General features: G+C 41.6%; 1 protein-coding gene across 1 annotated transcript in view; it reads right to left on the reverse strand.

Annotated features, from left to right (window-relative positions):
* Nucleotides 1–15,578, reverse strand: part of PYROXD1 (pyridine nucleotide-disulphide oxidoreductase domain 1) — a 23,215-nt gene extending 7,637 nt beyond the window's left edge. The window contains exons 1-6 of the mRNA XM_010566100.1: nucleotides 15,329–15,578; nucleotides 11,034–11,114; nucleotides 8,729–8,848; nucleotides 7,219–7,347; nucleotides 5,256–5,329; nucleotides 4,151–4,311 (exon numbers count right to left, since the gene is read on the reverse strand). Coding sequence (XP_010564402.1) covers nucleotides 4,151–4,311; nucleotides 5,256–5,329; nucleotides 7,219–7,347; nucleotides 8,729–8,848; nucleotides 11,034–11,114; nucleotides 15,329–15,409 — 646 coding nt within the window. The 5' untranslated portion in view covers nucleotides 15,410–15,578. The remainder of the gene's footprint in view (nucleotides 1–4,150; nucleotides 4,312–5,255; nucleotides 5,330–7,218; nucleotides 7,348–8,728; nucleotides 8,849–11,033; nucleotides 11,115–15,328) is intronic.
* Nucleotides 15,579–17,025: the final 1,447 nt, after the last annotated feature.

Genomic DNA, 17,025 nt, shown 5'->3' on the forward strand with positions numbered 1-17,025 from the left:
CTGGGCAGCCTGTTCCAAGGCTGAGGTGAAGAAATTTTTCCTAATAGCCAATCTAAACCTCCCCTGGTGCAACTTGAGGCCATTTCCTCTTGTCCTATCCCTTGTTACTTGATAGAAGAGACTGACACCCACCTCGCTACAACCTCCTTTCAGGTAGCTGTAGAGAGCGATAAGGTCTCCCCTCAGCCTCGTTTTCTCCAGGCTAAACAACCCCAGCTCTGTCAGCTGCTCCTCATAAGACTTGTTCTTTAGACCCTTCACCAGCTTTGTTGCCCTTCGTTGGACATGCTCCAGCATCTCAATGTCTTTCTTGTAGTGAGGGGCCCAAAACTGAACACAGTATTCAAGGTGCGGTCTCACCAGTGCTGAGTACAGGGGAACAATCCCTTCCCTAGTCCTGCTGGCCACACTATTTGTGATACAAGCCAGGATGCCGTGTTGGCCTTCTTGGCTACCTGGGCACATTGCCAGCTCCTATTCAGCTGGCTGTCGACCAACACCCCCCAGGTCCTTTTCTGGCAGGCAGCTTTCCAGCCACTCTTCCCCAAGCCTGTACCGTTGCATGGGGTTGTTGTGACCCAACTACAGGACCCAGCACTTGGCCTTGTTGAACCTCATACAATTGGCCTCGGCCCATCGATCCAGCCTGTCCAGATACCTCTGTAGAGCCTTCCTACCATGGAGCAGATCAACTCTCCTGCTCAACTTGGTGTCTGCAAACTTACTGAGGGTGCACTCAATCCCCTCGTCCAGATCATTGATAAAGATACTAAACAGAACTGGCCCCATTGCTGAGCCCTGGGGAACACCACTGGTGACCAGCCACCAACTGGATTTACCTCCATTCACCACAACTCTTTGGGCCCGGCCATCCAGCCAGCTTTTTACCCAACGAAGAGTACACCTGTCTAAACCATGAGCAGCCAGTTTCTCCAGGAGAATGCTGTGGGAAATGGTGTCAAAGGCTTTACTGAAGTCTAAGTAGATAACATCCACAGCCTTTCCCTCATCCACTAAGTGGGTCACCTTGTCATAGAAGGAGATCAGGTCAGTCAAGCAGGACCTGCTTTTCATAAATCCATGCTGACTGGGCCTAATCACCTGGTTGTCCACTACGTGCTGCATGATGGCGCTCAAGATGGTCTGCTCCATAACCTTCCCTGGCACCAAGGTCCAACTGACAGGCCTGTAGTTCCCCAGATCCTCCTTCTGGCCCTTCTTGTAGATGGGCATCATATTTGCTAACTTCCAGTCACTTGGGACCTCCCCAGTTAGCCAGGACTGCTGATGAACGATTCAAAGTGGCTTGGTGAGCACTTCCACCAGCTCCCTCAGTACCCTTGGGTGGATCTCATCTGGCCCCATAGACTCGAGTGGTGTAGCAGGTCACTAGCCATTGCCCCTTGGATTATGGGGGCTTCTTTCTGCTCCCCATCCCTGTCTTGCAGCTCAGGGGGCTGGGTACCTAGAGAACAACTGGTCCTACTATTAAAGACTAAGGCAAAGAAGTCATTAAGTACCTTTGTCACCTTTGTCACTATGTTCCACCCCACACAATAAAAGATGGAGATTTTCCTTAGCCCTCCTTTTGCTGCTAATGTATTCATAGAAACATTTTTTGTCTTTTACAGCAGCAGCCAGATTAAGTTCTAGTTGGGCTTTGGCCCTTCTAATTTTCTCCCTGCATAACCTCACGACATCCTTGTAGTCCTCCTGAGTTGCCTGCCCCTTTTTCCAAAGGTCATAAACTCTCTTTTTTTTTTTTTTCCCCTGAGTTCCAGACAAAGATCTCTGTTCAGCCAGGCTGGTACTCTTCCCCACCAGCTCATCTTTTGGCACATGGGGAAGGCCTGCTCCTGCACCTTTAAGTTTTCCTTCTTGAAGAATGTCCAGCCTTCCTGGACTCCTTTGCCCTTCAGGACTGCCTCCCAAGGGACTCTGTCAATCCGTCTCCTAAACAGGCCAAAGTCTGCCCCCTGGAAGGCCAAGGTAGCCGTTCTGCTGACCCCCCTCCTTGCTTCTCCAAGAATCAAAGACTGCCATTTTGTGATCGCTATGCCCAAGACAGCCTCCAACTATCACATCACCCACAAGTCCTTCTCTGTTTGCAAACAACAGGTCCAGTGGGGCGCCTTCCCTAGTTGGCTCATTCTGTGTCAGGCAGCTCTCTTCCTCACACTCCAGGAACCTCCCAGACTGTTTCCACTCTGCTATATATATTCTATCTCCAGCGGACTTCTGGTAAGTTGAAGTCCCCCATGAGAACAAGGGCTAGCAATTGTGAGACTTCTCCCAGCTGCTTACAGAGTACTTTATCTGCCTCTTCATCCTGGCTGGGTGGTCTATAACAGACTCCCACTGTGATATCTGCCTTGTTGGCCTTCCCCCCGATTCTTACCAATAAACGCTCAACCCTATTTTTAAGCCCATCATTAAGCTCTAGACAATCAAAACACTCCCTAACACACAGGGCTACCCCACTGCCCCTCCTTCCTTGCCTATCCCTTCTGAAGAGTTTACAGCCATCCATTGCAGCACTCTAGTTGTGCGAGTCATCCCACCATGCTTCCACAATGGCAACTACGTCATAGTTTTCCTGCTGCACAATGGCTTCCAGCTCCTCCTGTTAGTTGCCCATGCTGCATGTATTGGTGTAGATGCACTTCACTTGGGCTATTGATCCCACCACCTTTGGGGGGACAGAAGCCCTAATTCCTATGCGACCATTCTCAGGCGCCTCCATGGTTTCTAACACATCAACCCTTATGTCTTTGCTGCTGCATGGATCTCCATCCCCTATCTCCACTGAGGCGGCAGACCAAAGGACCTTGCTAAAACACTGTCCCTCAAACATTGGTGTGCTGCCCCCATGCTTATCTCTAGTGACCCTGCTTTTATCCCTTTCTCCCTTCAAACCTAGTTTAAAGCTCTTTCAGTGAGCCCTACTAACTCCTGTGCAAAGATCCTTTTCCCCCTTTGACACAGGTGTACCTCATCTTTTGCCATAAGGCCTGTAAACCAACCCATGACCAAAAAACCCCACATTCTGCTGGTGACACCAGGCTCAGAGCCAGGTATTGATCTGCTGTCTCTTCCTGTTTCTTCCCTCATCATTCCCTACAACTGGAAGGATAGAGGAGAACACTATTTTTGCTCCTGATCCCTTAACCAGTCGTCTCAAGGCCCTGAAGTCTCTCTTGATTGCCCTTGGGACTTCTTCTTGCAACTTCATTGCTGCCTACCTGAAAAATCAATAGTGGATAACAATCCAAGAGCCGTACCAGGGTAGGAAGCTTTTTCTTCACATCTTTAACCTGGGCCCCAGGCAGGCAGCAGACTTCCCTAAGAAGTGGGTCTGGTCTGCATATTGGGCCTTCTGTTCCCTTCAGAAGGGAGTCTCCTACAACGACCCATCTTTTTTTCTTTATGGAAGCAGTTTTGACTCAGGACATAGTCCGACTTAACCTCGGTGACACCTCCAAGCTAGATGAACCATCGTCCTCGTTATCATTCAGGTCTACTTGCAGAGCCTCATACCTATTATGCAAGAGCACCTGGGAAGGTAGGGTGGTCACAGAGGAGATGCACCTGCTGCACCGGACAGGAACCTGTCACCATTACCCCCTATCCCTTATGTCACTACGTTCAGCCAGGCAGAGAGAGGATAGGGAATCCTCTCTATCATGCATCCTGTCTGCTTGTTGGGCCTGTCTCAGGGAAGGTAGGTGCAATTCCAGTAGTCTATCTATTAAGACTGCAGTTTCAATGCATCTGTAATAACATTCTGTGAGGTTTCATCTGGTCCTCCAATAGCTTATTATGGGAGAGCTCCTTCCTACATAATGCTGACATAATTCAGAAAAACATTAAAATATTACAGAAAATAGAACAAGTTCTTCAGCAGAGAGAATACAGGAAATGAATTTTAAACTTGGCACAGATATAAAGATAAGCACATTTTTTACAGTTCATAGGTAACTGTATTACATGCTGTCATGTGTCTACATAAATTCTGGATAGGTTTTTATATCCTTTTAAACTTTTTTTTTTAAGAAGGAACACACTTATGGCCTGCTAAATTAATTGATCTTAGGACTATCTTTAATATTAAATGCTGCTGCTGCAGCATTAGGAGACTAAACCACCATACCTTCCATTGTATACTTGGTTCTTTTACATTCAATTGGAGTCTCTTGTTTTTCAGCAGTTAGCTTTGGAATGAGAAATTCAGCTGCTCCTGCATCAAAAAAAGTGTTTCCAATAGCTTTATCCTTGATAGCCCAGATAACTTCACAGCCTTGGATTTCATACCTGTGGACATTTAAACAATGGATAAAGTGACAGACTGACTACCTGAAAAGGATCTGACTCTTAGCAACACAACTAGAAGCATGCCAGGTTTCATTCCAGAAGCTAGAAATAAGGGATCCAAGACTTTTAAACCTATCAAATCTACTACTGCTTCTAAATATTTACATAAGGGGCCCATTAAAAAAAAAAATTCTCTTCAAAGTTGACAGGTCATACTTTCTCACCAGCACAACCTCAACTGAACCAGGGCAGGGTGTGACGGGAGGCACATCAAATTTATAATAACAACACTTAGTACTTCCAGCTCCCCACAGTGAAAAAAAATGTGCATTCTTGCCAGACTGCCCACTGCAAAGAAAAAGCATTTGGATCTTGTTTGTACTACCTGGAACATGAACTGGTAGAGACATGCAGAAGACAATTTAGTAAAAGTGATTCCCTGCAACACAAAACAAGACCATATAATTGCATAATACAGGTGGTTCTGTTATCTAGCAGACTGGATGACCACATGGTTCAGTATCCTACCTGTGACAAAGGCCACATCAGACACTTCAAAAGTTCTATCAACTTAAATTAGGCTAGGTGCAAGCTAAGCTGCCTCTTTATTCTTGTTACATCTTTTGTCTCCAGAAGTCAGACAAGTTTTACAACTTAAATATTGCCCTTAATAGCCTTAACAGAAATCTCTATTGGTGCCAAATCAGAAAAATGCTGTATATTCTTGCTATCTATGTGCCACAGCTTCTTCTGAATCTTGCTGAATTTTATGTGACAGTAAGCACCACTATACTGTGAAAACATTATTTCAATCAATTTTGCTACTAAATGCTTTAAGAGCTACAATTTGTAAGTCAACGTTGTCGCAAACTCATGCACACTAGGTTTAATGTTGCATTGTTAAAGATTTGAATATATATCTTTAAAACTTGTCATTTACTCACACTAATTCGAGTGCAATCCCACCATTTCCTACCACTACTATTCTCTCAGCTTGAGCCAAATTCTTCTGAAAAGCCTGCATTAAGAAAGAAAAAAAGTCAGTTACAACTTAGATCACACGTTCCCTCACACTGATCAATTATATTCTTTTCAATATTTTCTTGCTTTCTTAGTCATCTTATTTTGATTTTCTCAGACTAATGATATGCATTTACTTATGCTAAGATCTGTTACAGAAGCTAATGAAATCCATGAAGTTCTATCACATTAAGGGATTAAGTTATTGATACAGCCTTAAAAGCCTCAAACTGAGACAGTAGAAGTTAAATAACTACATTTAAGCCAATTCGACAGAGACCTTAATAGAATCCAGGAGACTTTTCCCCATCCTAGAGACCATTAGCATTGTGACAGCTATTAATCCAGTTTTATCACAACTTGCATAACTTTCACAGTAATTTGTGTAACACTAAAAAGGCAAAGATACAGAAATTTAAGAGTTTAAAAATTCCTGATCAGAAATCAGGAATTTAAAAAATAATTTGTAGCAAATCTGAGAACCAATTTTATTTGTGAAAAAAACCCAACAAACAAACAAATTTCAGAAAGAAACAAATCTCCAAATCACATCTTAGTGGCAAGAGAAATAAAAAAAATAAAAAACCAAAACAAAACATAGAGCCCAGACAGTATTTAGATCACAGTATAACCACTTCAAGTACTTCTTTCAAACAAATCAAGAATCACGACTATCAGACCAACTATTGCAATTACTCAAAACCCTGTTCATCCATGCTTCCAGTTTACATGAGTAATTGCATCATGGAACCTAAACTGTAAAAGACCAGGAAAACAGCAGTCCTTTAATCCCTTCAAAGAAGGATACTGAAGTTGTATCAGAGGGGACTAGTGAATGCAACCAATCACCATTTAAAAAAAAACAAACCAACACCAAACCAACAAACACAAACAAGTATTTTCAGCCTTATTCAAAGTTCAACATCAGTTTTGACAAATGGTAGCCCAGTCTACTGTTGCCCACAGTGGCCAACAGTGGATGCACAGGGAAGACCATCAGAAGATGACAAGCACACAGTGATACTATCCTGGAACACCCTCACAGGTTCCAGACACCACTGGTGCCTCAGATGGCATCTTTCTCTTCAATTTAGACAAGATAAATTTGTTGACTGTCTTTTTTGTGTGTTTCTTCTTCCCTCTTCTTCTATTTCTCTTTTTTTTTTTTTTTTGAACTCGGGTAAAGTTTTAGTATCTGAAATAAACAACAACAATTTCATAGTTTCGCTTCAGTTTGCTTAAAAAAGTAACTCCTTTTTTATTCTCAACATCAAACTTCATTTGATGAATTACAGTTCTTATGTTATGGAGAACCAGTGTTCACTTTCACCCTGCCTTCTCTAATTCTAAAGACCTATAGCAGCAAAAACCTCACTTTCTACTTCCAAGCTGAAGTTTTAGTCTATTAAGTCATTCCTCATGTGAAAACCTTTCCACATCTTTGACAGTAACTCTTTCCTGTACAATGAAGAGAAGCTACAGTAGAACCAGAAAAAAAAAAAATGTCCTTCAGTAGCCTTTCACTGAAAGAAATAGCCCTTCGTACCGTTTACTAGATACACCTTCTCAGGGAAGCTTCTACTGCTGCCTACTTCTTGTTTATATTTTCAGATTGGCTTCTGCCTGGAGGGTAAAATACCATTTATTCTAGATGATCATGTTAGAAATACTGTCTATAAGCTATCTATAAACTTAATAAATTTAGTGACTAATAATTTATTTAATGGTATTTAAGGCTATTTCTTTGCTCCTGAAAGCGTTCCTATTTAAGGATATATAGTAACAAACATCATCTTATGTTTCTTCATTTCACTCTGCACTCCGTTTTAGTATTTTGCATCGGAAGCAGGAATATATTATACACTTATAAGTCCAAAACACATTTACCTGTGCACTGTCAGTATCCCGGATTCCTAATACATATGGGTTTCCTTCAAAAATTAATTTTGGTTTTGCTCCAGCACACAGGCAGAGTTTTTCATAAATATATTCTTTCCCATCTTCAGTGAAAATTTTCTGTTAAAAAGAGAAAAGCAAAAACAACTGGAGACATCTAAGAGAACATCAGCATATTTTTTTCCTTAATGTCATAGTATTTTCCAGATACTAAAAGCTGTAACTGACTTTTCTTAAAGAGCAAGCCTTCATACTCTCAGTGATTGTGTGTCATTTTTATGCATTACCCTCACCACAGACTTAGAAGCCTAAGTAGATGACATCATACGACTGATGAAACGGAAAGTGTACACGTTGCACTCAGATGAAATACAAAGATTACCACTTGGTGGCACTCTGTACCATCTGTGCTAAAAGAAGAACAGGTTTACTATGTAACATATGTCCTCCCCACCCCAGTAACAGATGTAGACCTACGCACTACTATGTATTAGCTGTTAAGAATCTCATTCAAAACATTTCAACATGGTAGACCTGTGTTAACTAGGCACAGGCTAGAATACAGTTTAGAAAGACCAGAAATTCTGTTCTTCGCTGAAGAAAAAGGGTAGGCACTAAACAAGCTACATCATTCTGCCAACAAGCAATACTTAAACATTTTATGACCTTATTGTTTTCCGAACATGAAGCTAAATAGTTTTCAGTGGGTTTGCACAGAGTTTTTAAAGGTCCTGCAAATCCATATACATGAAATATTCGTGCCCACAGAGACATACCTAAACTAAAACACCATTATAGTAACGATACAAGAATATAATTAGATTCAGAATATTAGCAGAATCTAATAGGAATCATATCTCTATGACTTAAAATAAGCAAAACCAGTTTTGGATCTGAATATGAGTTTCTGATAAATGCTGAAGTGAAAAATAACATGTCGAGTTGACACAGATACTGAGAAGGATCTGTACATGCTGTACATTGCTCATACTTGCAACATATTTCCTGCTAAAAAGAAAGAAAAAAGGTGGAAATGTTGGTTCTTTCAAGAATTTTTTTTTTTTTGTATCAAAGTTGTTAATATTTTGGTCTCTGTAGCAACAAGCAGTAATTCAGGAATCAGAGACATCTCCAATCAAGACACCTATATTGATATACAGTATCGGTTTCATGGACTGGTTTCCCTGCTATTCCAATCAGGTATTCAATGCAGTATCTCTAAGGCATCAAAGATTTAAATCCAAAAGATATGGTTTCTTAATTAACAAGTAATTTTTGATCTACAATTTTGTCCCCTGTATACATGTCTACTTGAAAAACCGTGTAAGTGATAAGTGAAATTAAAGTTAGGAAGAATTTTCTTGTAATTTCGGTAACTTAACACTTTAATAACCAGAATGTTCTTGAACAGAAATTCACACCCAAAACATTCACCTGGTTTAGATTTTTTTTTTTAATAAATAATTTGAAAAACCACATAAAAGAGAAAATATTAGCTTACATGATCATCACTTTTCAACTGCTTTACTCCAGACTGTATAACTTTAATATTGGGATATCGTTTTTCTAATAAAGAACTTGGTTGCTCTTCTACATCAAATTCCTCAAGTGTTTTGGAGACCTGTAAGAAGAAGAAGGGTATTTAAAAATATGAATCATCTATCCATGCCTTTTTCTAAAGCCTGTAACAAAATGTGTTATGTTCATTTCCAGTAAAGAAACCACAACATAAAGCCCATATTGTCTCAAAACATGTTATCACGTTACTGCTCTAGGTTCCTTTTTATATACAGAATCTTTTCATGCCTATTCCTGGTAAAGAGTCAAAGTAGTAAAGAGAATTTAAATACTAAACCTAGAGATTAAGCAAAAATGGAGAACCCTGATGGCTGCTCTAATGTTTTATTCCATAAATAGACTGTATTATTAGAGTTGTTAACACTGCTTTTTAACTTACCTCCTGCAGTGCTAAGCACCCGTTTTTCTGTTTGTTATAACTTTGATAAAATAACTCAAGGATGTTCTCCCATGCAAGCGCCTTCCTCTGCTCAGCATTTTGGGAAAAAAAATTTTGGTCAAAATAGCTTAAAGAATTATGGGAACACTTTTTTCTGGAATAAATATTTTTATTCTAGTTAAAAAAAAAATCTGGTGACATTTTGTTCAAAAACCTAACGATTCAAAAACCTCTTGTTGCAGGTAGTTGGCTCTTATGTCAGGAAAAGTGCTCACTGTTGTTCAGCTTGTAAGCAGGAGATATAAGACAAGTGTTTTTCAAGATCACCTCAAAGCATTTACTCAGCAACTTATACATAGTCACTATCTGATATTTCAGAGATGGGGGCAGGGAGGAAGAGGCAATCCAGAACTTGGAAAACATTCAAGTAAGTTATGTTGATTTTGGGTTTCTTCCAGAAGTGAGCAGCTGCATGGGAACCTCCAGGCCTTCAACTTTATAGAATACTCAAAGAGTCTGGAACAGAGCTACGAACCAGAAGACACACCATACTTGCAATTCAGACAGAAATTAAGATGCTCATGTCCAAAACTTAGATGCTGCTGCCTTCAAATAGTGTTTAGCTATTCCCTTATTCTTCAGGTACTAAAACTGCCGATGTGCATTACAGACTTTACATCTCTGCAACATGTAAATGTCTTTCCTGGACGCTCATATGACCATATTGTCAGCACTCTCAAGCTCAGAAGATATTCTTTACTTGGGTGTTACTCTACCAGTCTCACAAAGAGCTCTCAGTCTCTCAGCTATGTTCTGAGCATCCCATTAGCCCTGGACCAAAACCACAGTGCAAAAAGGAAGAGATGCTGATAGTGAACTACAGCCACTAAATGCAAAGAACTGCTATTCAAATCTCTCTATACTTTATTCTCCTCCTGTAGTGATCTGAATTAGGTATTCATATACCAGGAAAAATTATTTTAAAACCAGGCTGTCAGATAAACTGCAGAGTGGTCTTTCTTTACTTGTCATGAGATATGCCTCACCTGTTAGATACAATGTTTCAGAAAAAGTCAGGAATATAAATGCCAGGTGGAAGCCCAGCTCTTGGTGTCTTAACTTTCCCTGAGAGGTAAAACCTAATTTCTTACTGGTTGGCAGCTTTGCATCCTGAGTTCTGTGCAATCCAGTCTCCAACTCCTTCCATGTACTATGGTAGAGTTTAAAGTTCCCTCAGAGTGAGAAAGAGCAGTGCTTTCCAAGATCTGAGTACCTCTACAAAACTAGCTTAATGAACCTACTAGCCAGAAATCTGAACTCATGTATGGATTTTATTTTCTTTTTCAAACCAGCAGGAAAGAAGTCATTGAATCACCAGCTGCTGGAGATGTAGATAAAGGTGAAGGCAATTCCACAGAAGGCTATCCCTTTTTTTGTTACTTGTCAGAAGACTGTTTCTGCCCCAAATTCAAACACGCTACTGTACATGAGAACCACTATCAAGGCTAAATTTTTTAAGTAACTTATTCCAAAGGTACCATTTCAGTGTTTAAAATGGAGCACCCATTAAGAGAGCAGTGCAATAAAGCTTCGGTAACTTAGAAAATACTTCAACCACTTAAGTCCCCAGTTTAAACTTTGCTCGAATGTTGTGAATATATTCACCAATTACTAATGATCATGAATCACTATAAAATATCTCATCAGACCTACTAACACTTACCACTGGAGCCACACTAATATGAAAACAAGTTGAGAATCATAATTTTCAGGATTAGGTTCTAAATTATCTGCACATATACAAACTTCTGAAGGGGTCTTACCATTAGAAAAATTAAGTCTCTCTTACCTGTTTGAAATTTGTTATAGCTTTTATAACTGGAGAAGCTGTCATTAAAAAAATGTCTTCTGATGGGAATTCCATGGCCAGCTTGTAAAGAAACAGAAATCATGATGAGTGAATACAGCCTTCAATAGATTTTAACTTTATGACAGTAAAATTATTGATGAAAAGTAGTATGTGTTACTATATTACTTTAGTCTTGCAGAATCCTATTGGATAAATACTACTTCAAGATTATGGAAGGATTAATGACTGAAATGAACAGAATTTGGAGACCCAAGATTTTAATTCATTCACACACAAATATATCTTCAAGAACTGCAGCCATGATATAAATGACTACTCAAAAGACTATTCTCACAGTATTCCAAAGGCCAACTGTAGGAACTGACTATGATCACGTGATTTCTGGAGACACCCAGTTGCTGGACATATTTTTTTTTATTGCACAGCAATGATTAATTGTTCACAGATTTCATTTTGACAGAAGAAATGCTGATTCCTATCGGCTATTTTAAGTGTTATTTAGTAAACTGATAAATAGATTATCATCTTCAGAGTGCTACCAAGCAATACAAGACTTCTGCAGGCCTCAAGCCAAAGTGAAGAGTTCTCATTTTAAATGTGCATTGCTCTGCCACAGAAAATAAATCAGCTCTGTCAAGTACAAACCCCTCATGTCTGAGGTACAGATAAAACCCAGGGTTCCTCGTCACCAGCATTCTACAGATGACCAGAACAGTTGTATAAGCCACCAAGAAGCACATTTCATGTTGTACACAAGCAACTGAGCTATAAAGGGACTAGCATGTATTCCTGTACCTCAGATAGGAGCAATCTAACATAGTAATTTGAAGGTGAAAGTGGTGAAACCTTGTTGCCTGTTTAAGGGAGATTCACATGGTCACACCATTGGCAAATACAAATTAACGAGGCTATGTAAAACTTAATGTAATCCACATTTTATAGCATGAATCCTTAACGTGTTTCACACGTATTGTAACTGTATGCTTTGTACTGACAGACAATATGAGAAAGGCTGACATGTTACAGACTCTGCTGCAGCAGTTGCTCCCAGCTGTATCTAATAAGACTCAGAAAAACTACAGAATGCTATGGAAAGCACATGACCACATTCAATATCTTTATTAATGACAGACAGTGGGATTGAGCACACCCTCAGCAAGTTTACAGATAATACCAAGCTGAGTGGTATAGTTGGTTAGTTAGAGGAAAGGGTTGCCATCCAGAGGGACCCCCACAGGCTTGAGGAGTGGGCCCATTTGAAACTCATGAAGTTCAACAAGGCCAAGTGCAAGGTCCTGCACCTGGGTTGGGGCAATCAGCAATATCAGTACAGAGTGGGTGATGAATGAATTGAGAGCAGCCCTGCAGAGAAGGACTTGGGGATCCTGGTTGATGAAAAATTAGATAAGGGCTGTCAACATGCACTTGCAGCCCAGAAAGCCAATCGTATCCTGGGCTGCATAAAAAGAAGTGTGGCCAGCAGGTTGAGGGAACCCACCTGGAGTACTGCATCCAGCTCTGGAGCCCCCAGCACAAGACAGACATGGACCTGTTAGAGCAGGCGCAGATTAGGGCTGGGGTCAATGATCAGAGAGGGCTAGAACACCTCCCCTCTGAGGACAGGCTGAGAGAGTTGGAGTTGTTCAGCCTGGAGAAGAGAAGGCTCTGAGGAGACCTTTTTGTGGCCTTTCAATAAATAAAGGGGGCTTACAAGAAAGACAGAGAGAGACTTTTTACCAGGATCTGTAGTGACAGTATGAGGGGTAACAGTTTTAAACTGAAAGAGAGTAGATTTAGGTTAGGTATGAGTAAGACATTCTTTACTATGATGGTGGTGAGACCCTGGAACAGGTTGCTTACCAAAGTTGTGGATGCCACATCACGGAGATTGTTCAAGGTCAGGTTGGCGGGGGCTTTGAGCAACCTGATTTAGTGGAAGGTGTCCCTGCCCATGGCACGGGGGGTTAGAACTAGATGATCTTTAAAGGTCTGTTCCAACCCAAACCATTCTATGGTTCTATGTTATAATCACCAGATCTATGCTGTAACCCAAAATTTCAAGAATGATATCATGTTTTCTGTATCACTTACAGATGCTTACCCCTGCCCTCTTATTAAGATCTAATGGTTGTTTGAAACTTTCATTCATTATTAATGTTATTGCATTACTTTACCTTTTAAAAGACTAAAATTAGAAATCTGCCAGATAGAATATTAGGTTTTTCCATGCATATGGAAATGTCACAATGTAAGACATGAAAGATTTTGTGACAGAAAATAAGTCTAACTCAAGCTTTTAAGGAAAATTCAGCTTTTAAGACATTTTGTCAGAGTATTTCAAGAGGTACTCAAAAAGTAACTGATTTTTTTCGAGACAGACCCGATACAATGATTGTTCTCAGCTGCCTGAGAAGTCCAAACTACAAGACATCATATAACACATACCCAAAAATGCAATATAATGGACTTGTTTATTGCCACTATGTTCCACAGAATTGTACTTGCTCAAAACCAGGAATGAGAAAAATTGAGTTCAATCTTCCTCTTTTATATAAAGCGTGCCCCCAGCTATGGATGTACAACACAGAAATCCTTCTAGATCACACAGTGCCGCTTTTAACAGACTTGGCGACTTGAAACTTATGCTAGATCATTAATACTAAATGCTAACTGTGCTTCCTGCAGTACTAAGAGATGAGAAAAAGCAGCGAGTCTCTGTCACCACATAACAATCTGATTTGTGTTTTCCAGGAAAAAAAAAATAACGGTGAGGGAAAGGCAAGAGCATAAGAAGAGGGGTGAATTTACAGCACTAAGTGGCACTCTCTACAAGCTTTGGAAGACAACAAAGCCCAAACTCTGTGGCACTAACACAGCAGAAAGCATTTTCAAGAAAACAATAAGCATTAGTCCCTTTTATAGCAATCCTAAAGACTATAGACATCCAATATATATTGGAAATAACTGTATTGTGAAACAGGATCATAGTAATTAGATACAATTCTACATTACTTCCAGGAAAACATAAAGTTTCTAGGAATATTAAACATTGACTCAAATCTTATTCTTGCAAGCACATAAGGATACACAAGACCCTTAACTATGTGAATAGTTTAATCAACTTTTAAGGGATTACTCATATTAATATAGCATTTAAGTGTCTATAGGACCAGAGCCCACATCACTTTAACCATAAATAAAAGGAAAAAAACCACCTCTAATAAATGGTAGAAACAAACCAATTCCGTAAATATAAAGAACAATATCAATATTTTTTGTAATTTAGTCTGCATGTGGTATGTCAGAAATGAAATAGTATCACTTCATCATCAGAGAATAGATGCATCTGGAACAGTCTTTACACTGCTTTGTAGTTTTAACTGATAAAACATTCTTCACTGAACTAATATCCACATTATTTTATTCCATGTTAAAGGTACGAAACTACCTCCAGTTGCCGTTACTTGAAAAACACCAAAAACCTTGAAACCAAGAAATGAACAAATTTGGTTTTAGAGCTTGAGCTCATGGAAAGCTGAAGAGATTATCTAATCTCCACAGGTATACAGACAGCCCTGAACATGGATCCAACAAAAACAGAGCAAGATTTCTATAAAAAGGAGCACATCATAGCAGCTTTCCCCTTAGTTGCAGCACAATGCTTTGTGACTATGAGGAGTAACGCATGCAGTGCTCCTTCAAGTTTCTGACCGTACAGAATGCCAACTTTCCCAAGTTACAAAGTTTTAATCCTCTTTTTGTGAGGCGGTCGTACGCCCTTACCAGACTGTTCATGCAACTGCTGCGTAGATGAGGGTATTCACGCAATTACTGTGTAAACCTAATGACCCGAAGTTCACAAGCCGACCCAGCAGGCAGGTGTGTTTCTGAGCAGGCGCAAAGGCCCGAGCGGTCCCTACCGCCGCGCAGGCCGGTGTCACCCCGCGCCCGGCGGGCCGAGTTCAGCGCCCACACGCCGTCACGCAGGGCCCGCAGGGCGGGGTAAGGCGTACGGGCCCCCACCCGCCGAAGCCGCAATAACGCCACGGGGCCGGGAAGCCTCCTCCGGCAGCCCAAGGCTCAAGTCCCGGCACTACCGGCTGAAACGACTCCCCCCCGCCCCTGCCGGAGCCGAGAGAGGGTTCGGCCGAAGCCCCCGGGGACAACATGGCGGCGGCGGCCACCCTCCCCGGCGCCCGGCAGCGCCTCGCGCCCCCGCGCGGGAAGGGGGGTGCGCGCATGCGCGGGGCGGGCAAAGGGGCCCCGGCCCTTACCTTCTCCGCGCAGGTGACTCCCGCGATGCCTCCGCCCACCACCACGAACCGACTCCGCGCAACGCCGGGGGCAGCCGCCATTTCCCCGCCCGCTCCCGAGCGCGCCGGCGACGGAAGGTAAAAAAATCGCCGCTCCCTTACGGGGGCGATTTCCCACCGCCGCGTCCTCGCTAGGGCTCGGAAGGCGGCGCTCGGCCTACGGCGCGCGGTAGGGCCCAAACTTCCTCGGCGGGCGGCGCGCCCCTCCCGCGGGGCGGGGTGGGGCTGGGTGAGTCCCCCCTCGCTCCCCCGCCCCGAAACCCCGCCCCCAAACAGGCTTTTCCTCTGCCCTTTTTTTTTTTTAATTTATTATTATTATTACTTTTGTGACTCTTTGGAGTTTACTTTCTCACCTTGCCGGGGCGAGGATTTCGCGGGCCTGGACGCTGGAGGATGTTGATGGACTTTGTCCAGGGAGCAAAGAGAACAGATAGCAAGTAGTTACAATAAAAATTAAAGAAAAAAAAAAAAAGTTCCAGCCTTTCTTCATTCCTTAACCAGAAACCAGGAAAAAGAAACACGGAAATGTGACAGACTGCCTTTTCCCTCAGGCCTCCCCCCCTCCCATCAGTCTTGGACACAGTACTGAAAGGACAGGTTAGACCATGGCGTGAAGATGAACAGCGAGCTGGTGTTTCTGAGAGGCCCCTCTCCCTACCTGCGGCCCTCCCTTCGCACCCTGTAACCCGACGGAGTTCGGTTCGACGGAGTTCTGTCGCTGTTCGCAAAGGACACAGCCAGCAGTGCCCTGCAAGGGCTCGGTGGCGGTCAATCAGTCCTCACTTCTCTCTAAAGTCATCGGAGCGAGTGACTTTGCTGCTCTCTTTCTTCGTTTTTGAGACTAGGATGAACAGCGTGGTACTGTAACATGAGGAGTCTGTCAAAGTAAGGGAAATAAACTGACATGATAAACTGCTCAGCAATGCTTATAGTTCAATGTGAGCTGCTCAAAATGAGTTGAAGCTTTTGCAGTCTGGTTTACCTTAGTTTTCAGCATATTAGTAAGTATGATTTTTCACTGTAAAACTGACCTTCAGTGGTTTTTTTTTTCCTCTTGGAGGAAGGGATAAGCTATGAAAGATAAAACTAATTGCATGCACCACAGAAAATTACGCTATTTTATGGCCGATGCCTTTCAGACATTCCTGTTGGTATCAGGACATCAGTCACGGTCTTCAAAACAGTCGCTTCCTCATGGCAGTTAGTTATAAATACTTTAATTTTGTCTTTTTTTTTTTAAGAAGTAACTTTTTTTCCTACCATTGAAGGTAATTTCATAATCCAGACAATTGCTGGCCATTTTGGTCAGAAACTAAATTCTGTTCTCTGAACACATCCCATTCCACTGTAAATTACCTGAGTAAATGACCTGACCTAAACAGTGCAAGAAATTGGGTAGACTTGCGTCATCAAGTACAAGAATACCTTCCAAGGATTTTATTCTGCAGTATATGATAAATGACAGGAGAAATTCTCATTTTACCTAGAGCATTTGCTTGTGCAAACTAAGAAAAGTTGTTACTGCCTCCATTCACAAAAAAATGTAAAAAACCATTTTGGACACAATGGGGCAAATTAAGACTGTGAAAACAGTTGCTCACAATTACAGCATACCTTCTTAGTTCCTAATTGACAGCAAGGACATAAATGTACAAACT

Source organism: Haliaeetus leucocephalus, unplaced genomic scaffold (genome assembly GCF_000737465.1).
Source record: "Haliaeetus leucocephalus isolate CR32 unplaced genomic scaffold, Haliaeetus_leucocephalus-4.0 Scaffold206, whole genome shotgun sequence".
Taxonomy (NCBI): Eukaryota; Metazoa; Chordata; class Aves; order Accipitriformes; family Accipitridae; genus Haliaeetus; species Haliaeetus leucocephalus.